Source organism: Photinus pyralis, unplaced genomic scaffold (assembly GCF_008802855.1).
Source record: "Photinus pyralis isolate 1611_PpyrPB1 unplaced genomic scaffold, Ppyr1.3 Ppyr1.4_LG6, whole genome shotgun sequence".
NCBI lineage: Eukaryota > Metazoa > Arthropoda > Insecta > Coleoptera > Lampyridae > Photinus > Photinus pyralis.
This window is the reverse complement of record NW_022170663.1, coordinates 9,713,593-9,731,939: the sequence shown is the minus strand read 5'-3', so window position 1 is coordinate 9,731,939 and position 18,347 is coordinate 9,713,593. Positions and strand designations below refer to the sequence as shown.

At 36.9% G+C, this 18,347-nt stretch overlaps 3 protein-coding genes across 10 annotated transcripts; 1 reads left to right on the top strand and 2 right to left on the bottom strand.

Annotated features, from left to right (window-relative positions):
• Positions 1–631: 631 nt before the first annotated feature.
• On the bottom strand, positions 632–7,073 carry LOC116173620 (lipase 1-like). The gene is made up of 7 exons (XM_031491241.1): positions 6,916–7,073; positions 6,139–6,452; positions 5,934–6,089; positions 1,306–1,396; positions 1,101–1,256; positions 829–1,056; positions 632–781 (listed from the first exon to the last, which is right to left on the bottom strand). Exons 1-7 carry the CDS (start codon positions 7,048–7,050, stop codon positions 632–634), a joined length of 1,230 nt encoding a protein of 409 aa, XP_031347101.1. The 5' UTR covers positions 7,051–7,073.
• Positions 1,407–5,886, bottom strand: LOC116174213 (uncharacterized protein K02A2.6-like). Of its 4 annotated transcripts, none has more exons than XM_031492098.1 (3): positions 5,824–5,886; positions 4,934–5,768; positions 1,407–4,882 (listed from the first exon to the last, which is right to left on the bottom strand). In XM_031492098.1, exons 2-3 carry the CDS (start codon positions 5,619–5,621, stop codon positions 1,719–1,721), a joined length of 3,852 nt encoding a protein of 1,283 aa, XP_031347958.1. In that variant the 5' UTR covers positions 5,622–5,768; positions 5,824–5,886; the 3' UTR covers positions 1,407–1,718. The 4 variants fall into 4 exon arrangements, with proteins under 4 accessions (XP_031347958.1, XP_031347960.1, XP_031347959.1 ...); XM_031492100.1 differs by having other exon boundaries at positions 1,407–4,382; positions 4,830–4,882; positions 4,934–5,872; XM_031492099.1 differs by lacking the exon at positions 5,824–5,886 and having other exon boundaries at positions 4,934–5,237; positions 5,293–5,390.
• A 3,553-nt stretch (positions 7,074–10,626) lies between the features above and the next one.
• LOC116174470 lies at positions 10,627–14,282 on the top strand. Of its 5 annotated transcripts, XR_004146137.1 has the most exons (6): positions 10,627–10,828; positions 10,883–11,745; positions 11,795–13,320; positions 13,377–13,686; positions 13,731–13,790; positions 13,845–14,282. XR_004146137.1 is itself a non-coding variant. In XM_031492402.1 (3 exons), exons 2-3 carry the CDS (start codon positions 10,954–10,956, stop codon positions 12,233–12,235), a joined length of 1,233 nt encoding a protein of 410 aa, XP_031348262.1. In that variant the 5' UTR covers positions 10,627–10,828; positions 10,883–10,953; the 3' UTR covers positions 12,236–13,686. The 5 variants fall into 5 exon arrangements, 1 of the variants encoding a protein (XP_031348262.1); XR_004146138.1 differs by lacking the exons at positions 13,731–13,790; positions 13,845–14,282 and having other exon boundaries at positions 11,795–12,951; positions 13,004–13,320; XR_004146140.1 differs by lacking the exons at positions 13,731–13,790; positions 13,845–14,282 and having other exon boundaries at positions 13,377–13,453; positions 13,505–13,686.
• The last annotated feature ends 4,065 nt before the right edge of the window (positions 14,283–18,347 follow it).

The following is an 18,347-nucleotide window of genomic DNA, read 5'->3' as shown; positions in this document are numbered from 1 at the left end:
GCGCAACTCGGAAGTAAATATCGTTCGTTAGACTACTTCCTCTAACTAAACGATCTAGTTCGGTCGACTTTTCCATACGTCCGTCGACGGTAGGGCGACGAACAGTGTGTACAAAGGGCAGAGACGTAATCAAAGCGAGCTTATTACTCGCGCTTACTGGGAATACACAATACACAGTAAAAAATCTATTATTTACCGCTCAAAAAACGGCTTATTGTTACATGAAGAACATATCTTCGCACCTATGAATCAAACCAACAAGCGTTCGGACCTTAATAAATTGTGCCATAGGCGTAGAATGGTATAACATATCTCTAAACATCATACATTTCAAGGAATAATAGATACCTATTATAAATAAGTTCAAGCAAACACTAAACATTTGGCAACGCTGGGATTTCTGCAATGATATTTATAAACTTCTAAACAAGTAGTTGCCTTGAAATAGCCCCTTAGGCGTAGCGTACGCCAATAAAATTGAAAAAAAGTTGTAAAATTTGTTAGGCAACACACAATACATATGCAACACTATTCTCTATGCCGTTGAATCTCTTATTATGGTTACTCTTTGATATAACCAGCAGCGTGGTTTGGAGGGTACATATCCCTTTATTAAATTAACCAGTAAAAATTATATAGAGTAACTTTTAATAGTTTCCACAACGTATTGGTACAAATCAACATTTACATTTTTCGCCCACAGATAGTCTAAGTGGCTGTATCCTTCAACCAAGTGCAGTCTAACAAGGTTTCGCAAATCTGCCGCCAGTAACTCCACGTCCTAAGAAAAAAAAATTAAACACATCTCAGTTTGAAAAATTTATTTACCTTCGCTGCGGATAAGGCATCTTGCTTTGAGTAATATAGGGCCGACGGCAGCGTTACTTTAGTCAGATCCAGTTTTGGCGGACTCGCCTGTCCATACCTTATTAAGTTTTGTTGCTGCCCAAAATCGTACATCTGAAATTGTCCCGAGATAGCCAACTGGATGTAATGGTAAAACATTCTCATCGAAGCTCCGGCGGGTGTATTCGTTAGGATAACGGGTAATAAGGTCTGGAAATATGTGTTAGATTTGTAAGTCAGTAGTTTTTGTATACCGTGTTAAAGTTGGTACTGTATCCGGCGTAAAGGTAAACGATGGTCTCGCATATCGGCTGGGTCAGAGCGTAGTCGTTACATAAAATTCGTCCTACCAGTGTCAGTAGTTGAGAATGGGGTAAGAGTTGATATACACCATACGAATCGAGTAAGTGCTACACGTTCAAATGATAAATGGTAAAATAAGTCACTAATTTAATTTACCTGCAGCAATGGTAAATTGCTGTCTAATATTTTGTAAAGTATATGATTTGAGTTTGCAGTGTAAGCGACAGGTGCCAAAGCGGTCATTAATGTGGTATATTGGAAGAAATATACGCCAAAATAATTCGTATATTTTGTGATACACCTACAAATTAAGTATAGTTAAATAACTTAAACATGTACAATAAAATTAATAGCACAATCGTCAATCGCGTGGTCACTTCTTTCTCCGGTTCGTCATTAATGTCAAAAACGCTGTCCACGTTGACGTCACTTCCCGTGGTTAAGTACCCGACAACACTACACCCCCGCACTTTGCTTAAACTAATACAACATGTAATCAACAATAAAATACATACATACATAGTTACAATAAATTAACCTCGTCTACTAGAACAAAATCTAGATTTTTCTTACGTGTTGTACCTGACGGGTATTCTAATTTTTCTCTTAGGTCGGCCCTCCCTTATCGTATTAGGTAAATTTACCGGTGTAGAGTTGGAAATATTTCGTGTTTCATTATGCACTGGATTTGGATTGGATGGGAGTTTGGGAAAAACCGTTCTTCTCTCTTCTTGTCGCATTTTCGCTGGTAGTGTGTTGTCCGGTGGAACTTGAATGATTTGGTCCTGGTGTCTTCTCCATATTCTTCCATCTTTCACTCGACACAAATAGTTTTTCTTTCCAATAACTTCTTTGATCTTGGCCTCTGTCCAATTTTTGTTATTTACGTCTTTATAATCTCTTGCCATTATCGTATCCCCCACTTTAAATTGCTTGTACTCTTTTCCTTTACAGTTCTGGATCTGCTTTTCTTGATTTTCTCTAACTTTCCTGTCAACGTTTGGCTTAAGGATGTCGAAGACTGTTCTCAGTTTCCTACCCAACATTAAATTGGATGGTGTTTCATTTGTTGTAGAGTGTATTGAACTTCTATAGGTTAAAAGATATCTACTGATGATTAGATTAAGGTCAGCATGTTTATTCTGGAACAGTGCTGCTTTAAGTCCCTTTTTGAAACTTCGTACTGCATTCTCCGCTGCGCCGTTTGTTGCTGGATGGAAAGGAGCTGATGTTATATGCCTCACGCCGTTGTTCTTTAAAAATTCTTCAAATTTCTTCGACACCAGTGAAGGTCCATTATCCGAAACTACGCAATCTGGGATTCCCCATCTGCAGAATGTATCTCTCAGTTTGTCGATTGTCATTTCTGTTGTAATGTTCTTCATCTTGAATATCTCTGGCCATTTGCTGTAGGAGTCTATAATAATTAAGTAGTATACATTATTGATAGGACCGCAAAAATCCATGTGTATCCTCTGCCATGGTCTCTCCGTTCTGTTCCAAGGCGTTGGGATCGACTTCTGTGGATTATCCATCGTCTTTAAACATGGTAAGCAGGATTTACCCATTTTCTCTATCTCTTCATCCAGTTTTGGGAACCAGAAGTAGCCTCTTGCAATTGACTTCATCTTTACAATCCCTAAATGGCTGGAATGTAATTCATTTAATAATTGATGTCTAAATTTCTTAGGTATAATGACCCGATACCCCCACATTATGCAATTTTGCTCTATCGTAAGCTCATTCTTACGAATAAAGTATGGTTTTTCAGTTTCTAAAACTTTTTCTGGCCACCCCTGCATTAGATAGTTGTAAATTCTCCCAAGCTCAGGATCTCTTCTAGTCTCTATTGAAATTTTTTGACTGTCAATAGGTACCCCTGCAGTTACTACTAGGTTCAAATAACTTTCTTCGTCCTTTAAGTCGTCTAGGGTTCCTTTGAGTGCATGTCTTGAGAGCATATCAGCAATGTGATTATGTTCTCCCTTAATATATTCGATATTGTAGTTAAAACCAGTTAAGAATAATGCCCATCTCTGCAATCTTGATGCTGCCATTTGCGGTAAACCTTTGTTTTCCCCAAAAATCCCTAACAATGGTTTATGATCACATTTTATTGTAAATTTAGTTTGGCCCATTAAATAAAAATAAAATTTTTTTACCGCCCAATAAATTGCTAATGCTTCTTTGTCTAAAACAGAATAATTTTCCTCTGCTTTGCTCAGGGTTCTCGAAATAAAAGCTACGGGTCTCAAATCGCCATTGTCTAATTGGTGCGCTAAACATGCTGCAATGCCTTGTTTAGATGCATCGGTTGTTACCACTATAGGTTTGTGTGGATCAAAATGAATTAATATTTTATCAGATGATATTAATTTTTTAATCTCGGCAAATGCTCTGTCGCAGAGTTCATTCCAATGGAAGCCGTTGTCTTTCTTTAACAACAAATATATTGGTTTCATTATTATGGATAATTTAGGTATAAATCTGGAGTAGTAGTTAACAAGCCCTGCAAAGCTTTTAACTTGAGTGACTGTCTCTGGTACCGGTGCCTCCAAAATTGGTTTAATTTTGTCGCTATTCTTTTTTAAGCCTTCTTTACAAATAGTATACCCTAAGTATGTTATTTCTGGTTTAAAAAATGCACATTTTGACCGTTTAACTTTAAAACCTGCTTCTTGCAGTCTCGTGAACACTTTATCCAAATTTATTTCATGTTCCACTCTTGTAGAACCAGTGACAATTATGTCATCGAGAAAATTGGCACATCCATCTAGACCTTGTAGTGTTTGCTCAATTACCCTTTGGAAAATAGCACTGGCTGGTGTTATCCCAAATGGTAATCTGTTGACTTTGTACAGACCTTTGTGGGTGCTCCATGTGAGTAACTGTGTTGACTCATCTCGAAGACTCAACTGATTGTACGCATCGCTAAGATCAATTTTTGTAAACGACTCACCATTTGTTAGTTTTGAGAAAATGTCTTCAAACTTCGGTAGCGGATACTTCACTTCTTCCAGTACCTTGTTCACCGTGATCTTGTAGTCACCGCATAGCCTAACACCCCCTCCCTTCTTAAGAACCGGAACCAGCGGTGTCCCCCATTCGCTGCTTTCAATTTGCGAAATGACACCCAACTTCTCCAGTCTGGAAATTTCTTCTTCTACTTTCGGTTTAAGGGAAATGGGAACAGTTCGAGGTTTAAAAAATATTGGTCGGGCGCCTTCTTTCAACTGTAATTTAAATTGTTTTAGTTTATAACAACCAAGTTTTTCTTCGAAAATCTCTTTATGTTTCTCAATAATGTGATTCGAATCATTGTTTAACTCTAAAATATCTTGTATTACCAATTTGCAATTAAATTTTTCTAAAAAATCCCTACCCAATAAATGTTGCCTTACATTGGGGATTACATATAAAATAAAATCCTCAACCGTATAATTTTCAAACATTAAGGTGCCTTTTAAGTACCCAACTGGTCTTAAATTGCAGTTTGAAAAGCTACGGAGTGAAACATCTGTATTGAATAACTGAAGATCAATAAGATTTTGACGGTAGCAAGCTTCACTTACTACGGATACTCCGGCACCACTATCCACTAACATATTTAAACTTACATTGTTAAATTTAACATTTGTTGTGACAGGATTTCTATTACTAAATTCTAACATATTTATTACCTCGTCCGATTGTGCATTGTCCTCTACAAAATTCACCGATTTACAAACGGTTGCTAAATGTCCAACTTTACCACAGCCATTACACTTGTAATTCTTGTACTTACAGATTTGGTTTCCCGTGTGTTGCTTCCCACAACACTTGCATGTCCATTTACTTGCCGCTTTGCTGCTGTCACCTGATCTTGCACCCGATTCCACCCTTTTCTGCTTTTCATAACCCCTGGTTTTGTTAACCTTCTTCCTCACTGCCACTGTGTTGATGTTCTTGGAGTCTGCCAACATGGTACTTTCCTTGTTCAACGCTAATTCTAGAAGTTTTGAAAAATCTGTAGTAGGCTTTTCTTCACAAATTCTGTCCCTAATCTTCCCCGGCAATACACCGCAGACAAATTTGTCTCTTAAAATGTCCTGTAGGTTATTTCCGAATTCGCAATTAGTCGATAGGTTGTGAATTCGCGCGTACCATTCATTCACCGTTTCATTTTCCTCCTGTCGAGCTCCATAAAATTCAATTCGTTCTCTGAATACGGACGTTGTTGGTGAAAAGTGTTTCCTTAAAAGGGTACACAGTTGCTCGTATGTAGATTCCTTCGGTAACGTAGGTGTGCATAGATCTCGTAAAATTCTGTAAGTGTCATGCCCGATGAGGCTTAATAACGCCGAAACTCTTTTTTTGCAGGATTCGGTGTCCTTAATGTCGTTAATAACAAAAAATTGTTCCAATTGCTCTTCATATAAGATCCAATTGTCTGCTTTCATGTTAAAACTGTTTATTGTCCCTATTAACGGCATTTTTGTGGAATGGAAGTTTGACCTTTGACCTTTTGGAGATGTGCTATTTGCTTGCAATTTCCCGATTACTTTTTGTTTACTCTCGTCGCCACTGTGGTATATTGGAAGAAATATACGCCAAAATAATTCGTATATTTTGTGATACACCTACAAATTAAGTATAGTTAAATAACTTAAACATGTACAATAAAATTAATAGCACAATCGTCAATCGCGTGGTCACTCTTTCTCCCGTTCGTCATTAATGTCAAAAACGCTGTCCACGTTGACGTCACTTCCCGTGGTTAAGTACCCGACAACACTACAATTAATATTATTTTGTCATTGTATTCTGGCCTGGCTGCCAGCATAGCAAGTACAGAGGTAGTCCCTTGCGAATGCCCAACGTAAAATAACTGTTCACGACTAGTTTCACGCAAAATGTAGTCTATAGTCGCAGTGATATCGTAGATGCCAATCTCTTGAAAGCTGCACTTCGAATAAGATAACGTTGCATAAACACAATCTTAATGTTCACCTGATATCAAAAAACTCCTTATTATTCAGATCAGGATCGAGTGTCCTGTGTTTCCTGGACCACCGAGATCCCCTAGGGTTTACGATCCATATATCGTAGCCCTCGTCGGCCAGTATATATGCTAAACTAATACCCGGACCCTGAGTTAAAAATTCCGCCGAACTGCAAACAAGTCCTGGCACAAAAAGTATGGGATGTCCCGTTTTTGTACCGTTCCTACCATGTGGAATACGATGAACTTCTAATATGTATCCGTCTTCGGTTTCCACGGTATGCACTTCCAGAGGATATCCATACTTCTGTATCATTTGTTTCTGCAAAAAGACAATGTTGTTAACCCTCTACTTTCTGGTCAATCCATTGAACAAACAAGTCGAGCAAAAGGTGCACCACCCTTTGTGTTAGTAAAGCGACAAGAATTTTTGTAAGAACATTGCTCTTTTCCAACAGCAGTGTTTAAATGTGTTCACTTAAGACATATTTTGCATCAAGTAAAGTAAAAACATAAACTTTTGTTTTCAAACAGTTTCACCTGCAAATTTTAATGAAGAATGCAGTCCATTACAGACAATGAGTATGAAGTCTTTGTCTGTTTGTTTGTATTATTCAGTAATCTAAGAAAGGCTATTGCATATTGTTCAATCAACATGAATTTGAAAACTCTTGTAAAAAAATAACGTGCCTACAATATACACGTGGGTGGTAGATTAAACTTATTTCTGCCATTACTATAGTGAGATGTAGTTTATATTCTTCTCCACAAACATAGGAACTTACCGCATCTAAATCAAAATCAGGGTGCCTATATCTCCAAGAAGAGGAAACACTCGAAATCCAAAGGGAGCAAGCCACCAAAAGTAGCAGTTTCGCTGACATTTTGTTTCCAGCTAACAAAAGCAGAAACTCAATCATTTTTACACCGTTATTGGGAGAAGCCTACTACATACAAAGTCTCAATTGAACACAATAGCAATTGGAGCCCTTGCAGATTAGATAAAAACGCTTAAGTTTCGGTCCTTGATCTATTGTTTTTGTAACTATAATGATGAGCAAAGTTTATTCCCATTGTGATATGAAAATAGCGTAGCTAGGTATAGGAGTAACAAAACTGCCCTTGCGTGTTTCGGGTGGATTTAGTATTTATTTATTCTTTTGTGATACACCTAACATTTTTGGGAATTAAAATGTAAAAATACTTCTCAATTTGAAATGACAGATTGACGTCGGTCTATTGACTACTACTCGTTCACTATCGGTATGTTTATTCTCCGTTTGGAGAGCTCTCACCTTGAAGTTGTCAACGTTCAAAAGTTGTAAATCAAATGCAAAGGGGTTCTTACAAACAAGAGTACGTACCTAAATCATTATATCATAGCAAACACAAACGGGCAGAAACATTAGGACACAAAAGTTCGCAATATTGTTGTAATCGTAATTTGTAAATTTACAATACCAAATCGACGTTTTCTGATAAGCACGATATTTTACTACATTGGGCCTGAAAGTAGGACTTCGTTTTGGAAGTTGACGAGGGTGCAAGGAAACTGAATCGTCATTAGGAGAATAACCATATGCCATTTGGTTTTGGTAATATGCACCTTGTCGTTTTCAATAAACCATCGACAAGGCACTATGTTACTTGAAAAACACCGTCTTCTAAACTACGAGCCTCTAAAGAATACACTTGTTTTAGGGTCGTTAACAGGGCACAACTAATGTCATATTGTACGTGAAAGACCGCTCAATATTAGTAATCATTGATAGCATAAAATAGATCCTATAGGACGGTATATTATTTTTTAATATGACTTCTGGTTTATCAGATTTTTATCCAATTAAGTAGGTAAACTTTTTGTCAAAGATTACGCGGTTGCCAGTTTGTAATCTTCCGTTTCTCCTTGAATGTACCCATATGAGTGCCTGACTGAATGCGTCTTCAGGATGTGAATAAATAATGTGAGTTGGTACCTTGGGATAGAAGAAATGTCACTTTTTGCTTTTGTCGTTAAAATGACAGGCACCAACTTTGCGATGAAATCTTATTAAATTCCTGAGGCATCAAGCTAAAATTATCGAAATTTTTTTCTAAGCGTTATTAACGCGAATTGGAATTTGCTAGCCTTAATCTAGGTAAGCATATTTTCCATATTTCCGTGTTTACAATATTTTTCTTTATTTATAGGTTAGTTTATATCACCTCTTCCCGAAAAATGCGAAGTTGCTTAATATATGATCTATTCCCTGTTATCCCGGTCATTGGGGTAAGCAAAATTAATCGTATCAACATATGTTTGATTTCTCCATTTTAGTTCCTTTTCCGGATACCTTATCTGTACCGAAACAGTATCGTTAACAGGGAGGTTAACACTTGAGTATTCGACAAACTAGTAGCTTGCTCTATTATGATACCGCCAAATTGAGCAAGTGTGGTGGATTTCCAACCATCATTTGGGACCACAGTATTATCTATTTCGAGTTGCCGTAGTTCGATTCTCCTTTTTTTAAGCTATTTATGTAAAATTTGCCTTGACTGTTAATGACCGTATATGCGTTGATCATTCAACATTAATTCAAACTTATATTCTTTATAATAATAATAATAATAATAATAATCTTTCTTGTTGTTAACACAAAAATTTTTTGTTTACAAACGTCAATTCTGATAAGGATAAAAAACAAGGGACAAAAACATTTAATGACTAACTTACATTGAAATCGGATGAGGACCATTGGCAATTCAAGAATTCCTTAATGTCGTAAAAACTTTGCTTTTTTAAAAATGTCTTAATTTTAGTTTTGAAAGTTTTGGATGGTAGCCTTACTACGTTGCGAGGTAATTTGTTCAAAAAACGAGGACTGTAATAATTGGCCCCATATCTACTACATTGCAATCTCATATATTGATGCCTCACCAGTTCACCACCCCTGGTACGGTAATTATGGATTTGATTTTGTAGAGTATAGCAATGTGATTGTTGCTTAGCATCCAGTAGACACGCATATATATATACAAACATGGTAACGTGTGTATATCCAAAGAGCTGAATTTACTCCTGATATCTGCTCTGTAAGGGGTTCCTGTAATAGCGCGGAGAGCCCGGCGTTGAAGGCCAAATAATCGCTTCGAATGATGAGAGTGTCCCCAACAAAAAATTGCGTAGTTAATGTGAGAATGTATTAGACCATAGTAAGCTAAAACCAGAGTTATCACGCTTACCTGTCCATATAGCCTCTGTATAACATATATGTTACGGCTAATCTTAGTGGATCTAAATAAACACCCAGGAATTTCACCGATTCAACACTGTGTTGTTTGTGTATCTTTATCCCCTTGTTGTACCTTCGCATGTATTTATTGTAGCAGGTATTTCGATTGTGGACAGATTGTCCATATTTATTAATTGTTAGAGATTTTCTATTGCTTTTATCGTCTATTTTCCAAAGCTAATTCCGTTCCGTTCCTTGAAACAAAATCTTACTCCAGCTGTTCTGATTATTGCTTTGTACTTTAGTGTTATAATATTGATATTACTAAGATACGGAATTGGTTACTTTAATAATTTGTTATTGAAATTAAATGATTATAATATACAGGGTGTAGAAACGGTTTACGCACCAAAGGAATTTCAATGGTAATTTCTTTATATTAAAATATTTTCTCTCCTAATTATTTTACAGAAAAGTTGTACGTTGCACTCTGTATGGCTGCCTGCATACTTCTCTTCCATTGATTGCATTATGGTATGTAAATATACTTAGTGATTTTGTGTAATATGTTGAATGCTGAGACTGAGAATTATGTTTTTCCTTATTCTGAAGTGACCTCCATGTTTCGTATTGTACCCATCCGATACATATATTACAGAACTGTTATGTTTCACTGGAGCGCAAAACAAATTTTAGAGACTTGGTTATTATACCTATAAATGTAAATTGTGATTTTTAGCAACCAGTTGAATTTGGACAATCCACAAAATTTCAGTTTCATTTTAACGATTTGGTTCTAAAAGTTTAAGAAATTCTTTGACCTTTTGTTTTGAACATGTGAAATAAAAGAAGTGCTTTTATTAACCCTCATCCATTGATTAGTTTAGTCAGTACCAATAAATTGCTTTCATATTTGTAACTGATACATTACTTTTAGCCTTTTAAGGTTAAATTACTGTTTTTTTTAACTTTTCTTGCAGGCTACATAAACTTTTAGAATCTTCTCTTGACGTCCTATATTTGTGGGACCAATTATAGCTGGTTTGGTATTTTCCATACAGACGCACAAGCACCTAATTATATAGGTACCTTAATCTATTTGTGATTGTGCCGGTTGGTGCCTGATTTTTTACAACTTTGAAATCTCGTATTGTAGTTTACGATACGATAACATGAAACAAAAAAAAACTATCTAAAAATTATCTTTAGATAATAAAGACAATATCTAGAGTGATACGCAGCTTATTGGTGATAAATACTGAAGGGCACAGTAATATAGAATCCGATTATTGTCTGTGGCAAGTATAGCAGCAACTAGTTTGTCTTGTTTACTTTAGCGGGAATAAACATTCAAGCTAAAACTTTTCTTATCAATAATCCATTTGCATTTGGCGTCAATGCAATAGGTACGAGTATGTCTACAAATCGTTTGTAAGTCGACCTATTCACCTAAGTGTATGGAAAACCTAGCAAAACTCTATAGGTAAGTGGCTTACGTTCTAAACTTGAATATAACCCTACAGATTTAAAACACTAGGTGAAAAAAGGGAGCATTGCCACATATAATATAAGCAAAGATTGGAAATTGTGGTTATTATTGCTCTTGCTATGTCGAGTAGCCATTCAATGGTTTTAACTGAAACCCAGTTAAAGGCGTTTAAAGAATTTCTGGGACACGCGGGCGATTATTGTATATCCTTTTCATCGGGAGTAGACGAGGGTGAAAATTTCGGTGGAATTATAATAAGGGCCGATGTAACGTGGAAAGAGGGAAATAAGGAATGCACCTCTCATTACATTATAAAGTGTACTCCACCAAGTGAATCTTTACAAAGGCTAATACCCGTGCAAACCGCCTTCATAATTGAAACATACGTGTATTCGAGAGTACTTAAGGAGTTCAATATAATTCAACGGGAATATAACCTCAGAAAACCGTTGGATTGTTTCCCAGTTTACTATACGTCTTTGCCGACCACAAAAGAAAAAATGATAGTATTGCAAAATGTAAAGGAACTAGGATATAGGCATTACGATCGATTTCAACCTCTAGACTATCCACACCTGCTATGTGTAGTAAAGGAGTATGCACGTGTGCACGCTTTGACCTATGCGATACGGCATTACAAACCAGTTCTATTCGAAGAATTCGAAGCAAATACTGAAAACCACGTCTTTCACGACTTCAAATACGAAGGCATTATGATGGTTACTCAACATCGAATGGATCACGCGTTAAAGGCCCTGGAGTCGATTGAGGATACCACTTTGTATAAAAAATTCGCATGCTTTGCTCAAAATGTACGTTCTGTTTTTGAAAAGCTGCTCAACTCCAAAAAGAAGCACCGAGTGATTAGTCACATCGACTGTGGTATTCCAAATTTTTTGTTTAAGTATGATGTGAGTAACTACTGGTATCGTACACTTAAAACTAATTGAGACGTTTTAGCCTAGCTCTGGTGAACTTTTGAGTACCTGCATAATCGACTGGCAACAAGCTCGTTTGGAGTCCCCAGCAGTAGATTTGGTTACGTTTATATTTTCGGCTGCCGACAAAGCTACCCGAGAACGTTACGATGAGTTAATAATGGAGTATCACAAGACGTTTTGTTCATTTCTGGGAGAATTTGGGTGTGATGGAGAAAAGTTACTTCCGTTTGAAGACTTGCAAGAAGAATTAATGGAATTCGGCTTACTTGGTCTTATAATAGGAATCTCGTTGATTTACGTTTATGCAACGGTCGACCAAAAGGTTCCGGATATATTCCAGACCGAGTGCCCTAAGGAAGAATTTGGATTTTTGTACGATTTGCAAGACAGTTCCAAATTTGATAAAAGGGTCCGGGAAGCAATTTGTGATTTTAATCGTTTCGGTTATAATTTTGAGTAAAATTTAAGTTGCAAAGTACCAGCATTAGTTCACAAACAACGTTGTCATTGGATCCCATATCTCAAGGGGGTCTTTCAGAATTTTTTCATGTAAACATTGTAATTTAGTCCAAATTTACAACTTCATGTTGTTGGTAATAAAGGTTGCCCCTACCTTCCTAAGATTTCGGTAAAATTTTATTATGAGCGTTCTAATAAGGTGTATTTCTGGCACAACGTTCAAATAAAAAACGTGCCAGTGCCAAAGGGGAGCTTCTATTTAAATAAGTAATGTGTAAAATTCCTCATATGTTAACAAATTGCCCTGTAATATACGTATGTAAGTATTGCTTACACGTCGGGTGGCGGGTCAAGTATGAAATTGCCAGTTAATTTGATGGTGGACCTGGAGCAAATAGTTTCGAGAATCATTTGATTTTAAGTATTTCATGTAATTTAATTAATTCATTATTTGAATAACCTCAAAAACCTATTGCTATTGAAGTCAGGACCACTTCTTCCAGTTCTGCCTGTTGCCGTGTTTGAAAATCGACCGGAAGAGAGATATTCGAGATGGCGTCCAATATGGTGGTTTTTGTACCACTCTGGCAATTCTCCGTTTAAAATACCAGAATGTTACAGTTCAAGGGCCTAGACGAAGGTTTTTTGGGTCAAGGTATACGATGGAAGTGTTAAAAATGAGACCGGATGTGAAAAACCGCTATTTGGGCCAAAATGGTGCCAATAATTCAGATTTTTCTACCTTTTTTCAGAATGCTGTGAATTTTAGGATTCTGATATGGGGACATACGTTTTTGGGGCCAAGTGACACAATAGTAAGGAAAAAAATGAGATCTGATATGGTAGAAACGTGATTTGTCATATATCGGCGGAAATGGCGCCAAATATTTACTTTTCCACAAATTGAGATGTTTCCGAACGAAACATAAACTTGTTTTACTATAAACATGTCAATGTTCCGGAAGCAGGAACCACTTCCCAAAGGGAAGAGACTTTTCACGGGAGCACCATCTCAGGCCATCACCTGTCAAACTGTACAAAGTTGGTGGAAAACTGAAACGACAGTTCGAAGGGCCACGTCGTATCGTAAGTAGTTTACAATAATGGGAACGTAACCAATGTTGCAACAGATACTATTCTAGTTTGGGGATGCCTTTATAAATAAAACATGTTGTAAAATGAGTATGATCGATCGATGGGCTTGATTAGTTGATTTCTGGTATCCAACCATTAACATATTAAAAACACACACCTAAAAATTTATGTTTAGATAACAAATACAAATATCTAGAATGATAAGCAGTAGCTTTATTTGTACTAAATACTGAAGGGCGCAGTACTAAAGTAGGCCTCCGCTTATTGTCTGTGCTAAACATAGCAGCAACTAGTTTGTGTTGTCTACATACTATGGCATAAGTAAACATTCAGATTAATACTTTTCTTATCAATCATGTAGGTATCAATAATCCACTTAAATTGCAATAGTAGTTTCTTAGTCGACATACCTAAGTGATAAAGTATAACTTCCAAGTATGCAAAAACTGGCAAAACTCTGGGTAAGTGACTTACCTTCTAAACTTGAACATACCCTACAGATTTAAAACTTTAAGTGAAAAAAGGAAGCATTGCCACATATGATATAAGTGAAGATTGAACATTGTGGCTGTTGTTGTTCAACTATGTCCAGTAGTAGCCCTACAATGGTTTTAACCGAAAACCAGTTAAAGGCGCTTAAAGAATTTCTGGGACAAGCGGGCGATTATTGTATATCCTTTTCATCGGGAGTAGACGAGGGTGAAAATTTCTGTGGAATTATAATAAAGACCGATGTAAAGTGGAAGGAGGGAAATAAGGAATCAACCTGTCATTACATTATAAAGTGTACTCCACCAAGTGAATCTTAACAAAGGCTAATACCCGTGCAAACCGCCTTCATAATTGAAACATACGTGTATTCGAGAGTACTTAAGGAGTTCAATATAATTCAACGGGAATATAACATCAGAAAACCGTTGGATTGTTTCCCAGTTTACTATACGTCTTTATCCACCCCAAAAGAACAAATGATAGTATTGCAAAACGTAAAGGAACTAGGATATAGGCATTACGATCGATTTCAACCTCTAGACTATCCACACCTGCTATGTGTAGTAAAGGAGTATGCACGTGTGCACGCTTTGACCTATGCGATACGGCACTACAAACCAGTTCTATTCGAAGAATTCGAAGCAAACAACGTCTTTCACGATATTGCTATGTGTAGTAAAGGAGTATGCACGTGTGCACGCTTTGACCTATGCGATACGGCACTACAAACCAGTTCTATTCGAAGAATTCGAAGCAAACAACGTCTTTCACGATTTCAAATACGAAGCCGTTTTGATGATTATTCAACATCGAATGGATCACGCTTTAGGTAAAGGCACTGGAGTCGATTGAGGATACCAATTTGTATAAAAAATTCGCATGCTTTGCTCAAGATGTACGTTCTGTTTTTGAAAAGCTGCTCAACTCCAAAAAGAAGCATCGAGTGATTAGTCACATCGACTGTGGTATTCCAAATTTTTTGTTTAAGTATGATGTGAGTAACTACTAACTGGTATCGTACACTTAAAACTAATTGAGACGTTTTAGCGAACCTCTGGTGAACTTTTGAGTACCTGCATAATTGACTGGCAACAAGCACGTTTGGAGTCTCCAGCGGTAGATTTGGTTACATTTATATTTTCCGCTGCCGACAAAGCTACCCGAGAACGTTACGATGAGTTAATAACACACGTTTTGTTCATTTCTCGGAGAATTTGGGTGTGACGGAAACAAGTTGCTTCCGTTTGAAGATTTACAAGGTGATTTAAAGGAATTCGGGTTACTTGGTCTTATAACGGGAATCTTGTTGATTTACATTTACGCGACGGTCGACCAAAAGGTTCCGGAAATATTCCAGACCGAGTGCCCTAAGGAAGAATTTGGATTTTTGTACGAATTGCACGACCGTTCCAAATTTGATAAAAGAGTCCGCGAAGCAATTTGCGATTTTAATTGTTTAGGTTACAATTTTGAGTGAAATTTTAGGTTGCCAATTAATCTACTAGCTCTGAAAGAGGCATATTTCATATGGGCTCTTTCTGAAAAATTCTTCTTGTAAATATTGTATTTAGTCCAAATTTTCAATTTCTTGTTGTTGGTAAGGAAGGTTGTCCCAAAGGAAAAGGTACCTACATTGCTAAGGTCTCGGTATAATGTCTATGTGTTTTTTTTTAAATAAAAACAGTATTGAGATAACATGCCTTTTATTTTTGATTCTCTTCATCAGCCCACCCTCAAAAATATACCCCAAATGTATCTCGAAGTAGTGTGTGCAAAAGATGGGTTCGAATCCCCAGTTAAGGAATAGCTGTTTGTGATTGTGATTGGGTTGAGTGGGAAGAGAAGCTGATAATTAATTAGCTGACACTCAACTCACTACAAAATAAAGGTAATGAAATAGAAAAGAAAATTAAAAAAAATGGATCTTGAATGAAAAACCGTTTAGACAATATGATTGCGCACGCGATAGATGGTACTAATAAATTGATGCCCATGAAATTCATGGCTGGGTGATCCATATTCTTGTATTTGGGGTGTAGTATCTAAAAATTTAAAAGAAATTTGGGAAAGACAGTGATTCTTATTTATTTAACTCACATATCGCACACAGATTCTAAACCGAAGAGTTTTTATCAGTATCTCGCTCGCCACCGAGATAGGTAACTTGTCCCTCGTCCAACGAGTCAGTACACACAACTTCCACATATTTAAACAAATGACTAGAATTTATAAATTTAACTTCAGGTCAATACCATGTACATTGAGTAACATTTACATCAAAAATAAAAAAATTCAAAACAATAAAAACTAACGGCATTTCTCCTACACGTGACAGATTGAGGTTGAATACACAACACAAAAAATTATAAACAAATGCAAAGATTAGTACCTGCATTAAGTACCACAAACCCAACAAACTATAACACGATGCCTGCTCAACCACCGATAAAAGTAAGGTGCCTCCAACGTAAAGAAACGCACATACGTCTTAGCAGAAATTTTAGATGTTAGAACGGCAACGATGTAAAACTTATTAATATAAGCACGAATCCGTTATTAATATTCATTCATGTTACCGACTTTACTATCTTGTTATTGTCAAAAACCCCATGTGGGCAACCGAAAACCCTCATAATTTTGAAAAAACCAGTTGTTTGCAGATTGGTATTCGGGTTGGCATATCTGGGAGACGTATCACAGGCCCAATTTTTTTCAACAATACCGTTACTTCAGTAAGGTGCCGTACTGAAATATACGTTCCTGAATCAACTTCATGTGACGAACTAAGACAAGGATATTTTCAGCAAGATGGTGCAGTAGCCCATAGAGTAAACGCCACTCTTCAGGATCTACATCAATTTTACGATGATTTTTTAAAAAGTAGAGATCCAGCCGCAGATTTAACCCCACTAGATTTTTTTCTGTATCCCACATTAAAGAATAACATTTTTTGAAACGCTTGCACACTCTTGAAGAACTTCAAAATGTTATCGTAGAAGAGGTGATAAAGTATCCCTTTCAACACTAGGTACTGGTAACTATTATTGGGTGGTTAAGATGGGGGAAGTCCTAGTCCAGTAGGCGTAAAGGTGGTAAGCCAAATTTCTTAACCAATTTTAACCAATGAATGGTCTTTAAATCGCCCATTAAATCTGCACTGCTTTTAAGTGAATGGCATTTGACTTGTTACTATCTTTAAAAATTGTTTGTTTTGCGGGAAATTCAAAGTGACCGCACTACCTTTGAATCACCCGGTACAGGACGATTTCGTTTCACTCAATCGTTAAAATATCCCTTTATCGTCATGTATATTAAAAGATAGAGAAATCGCCTCGGAAATCGCTTGGAAATCTTTAATCAAGAATTTTCGTGGTCACCAAGTCCAGGTATACTTTCAAAATTTCCCGTGGCGCTACGGTGTTACGAGTGGTGCAGGGGGGGGGAGGGGGAATTAACCGTTCCAAGAAAGCCGAGCCCAGATTTGCCCTTATAATTCCACGGGGATGCGCAGGGGTTGCACCAGGGGGTGCCGGGAGGTACAATGGAGTGAATAATTAACCGTACCGAGAAATTGATCGGAAATGCTTACTAGGTTGTATATGTATAAAAAAATTATATTTTTTTCAATTGCCATCTTCTACTCATAAGTTATCCCCACCTCCCCCGTATCGCCACCCCTGGGCATCCCCGGGCAATTCGAGGGCAGATCTGGATTCTTCGACCGCATGGCTCAACAAGTATAATTATACAGCTTTTTGTTAGTATTTTTCTAGATACTGTGCCAAAAACCGTATTTCGATACGAACTGTTTGCAAAAATTTCGGGCAAAATCTTAAAATGGACGATACACTGAATCCAAAAATCCATGTTTCACACGAGAATAGGGAATAACCCGAATAAGTATTAGTTTTTGTGGTTCTTTCCTGTATATTGCTGTGTTTAATACCTATGGTGCGATTATAATTACTACCCATTTTAATATTACAGTGCCAAACATCGCACCTCGATCTGTAGAACAGTTACAACAAATTTGGCGGATGGAGGGACAAATACATTTTTTTAATGCGCTAGAAGAATGCGCCAATCATAACTGAACTGAGAAATATTTTTATTTTCTTCAAAGACATGTTTTCACCGCAATTTAATTAACATAAAAAATGTAGATCGTATTCGAGATCGAGGAGGATTTACATACCTATAAATAACTTTTTTTCTACAACTGTCATAAAAACCTGTCATTTTCTGACGGATTTCGAAACGCGAAGTACTAGATTTTTAAACGGTTAATTAATAAGTAAGGTTGCTCTTGACAACGTGCGCGAAATCGTCAACAGTGAAAAAAAGTATTTCGCGCACGTGACAAAGTTGAACTTAAACAGCAAATTTAATTAACAATCGGTTCAGTTGTAGAAAAAATATTGTATATAACGCTAGCGCGAAGTTATTTCGCGCATTTGACTGATATTTTAACTCGGCTTCGCCTCGTCAAAATACCTTCAGTCTCAATGCGCGAAATTGAACTTCGC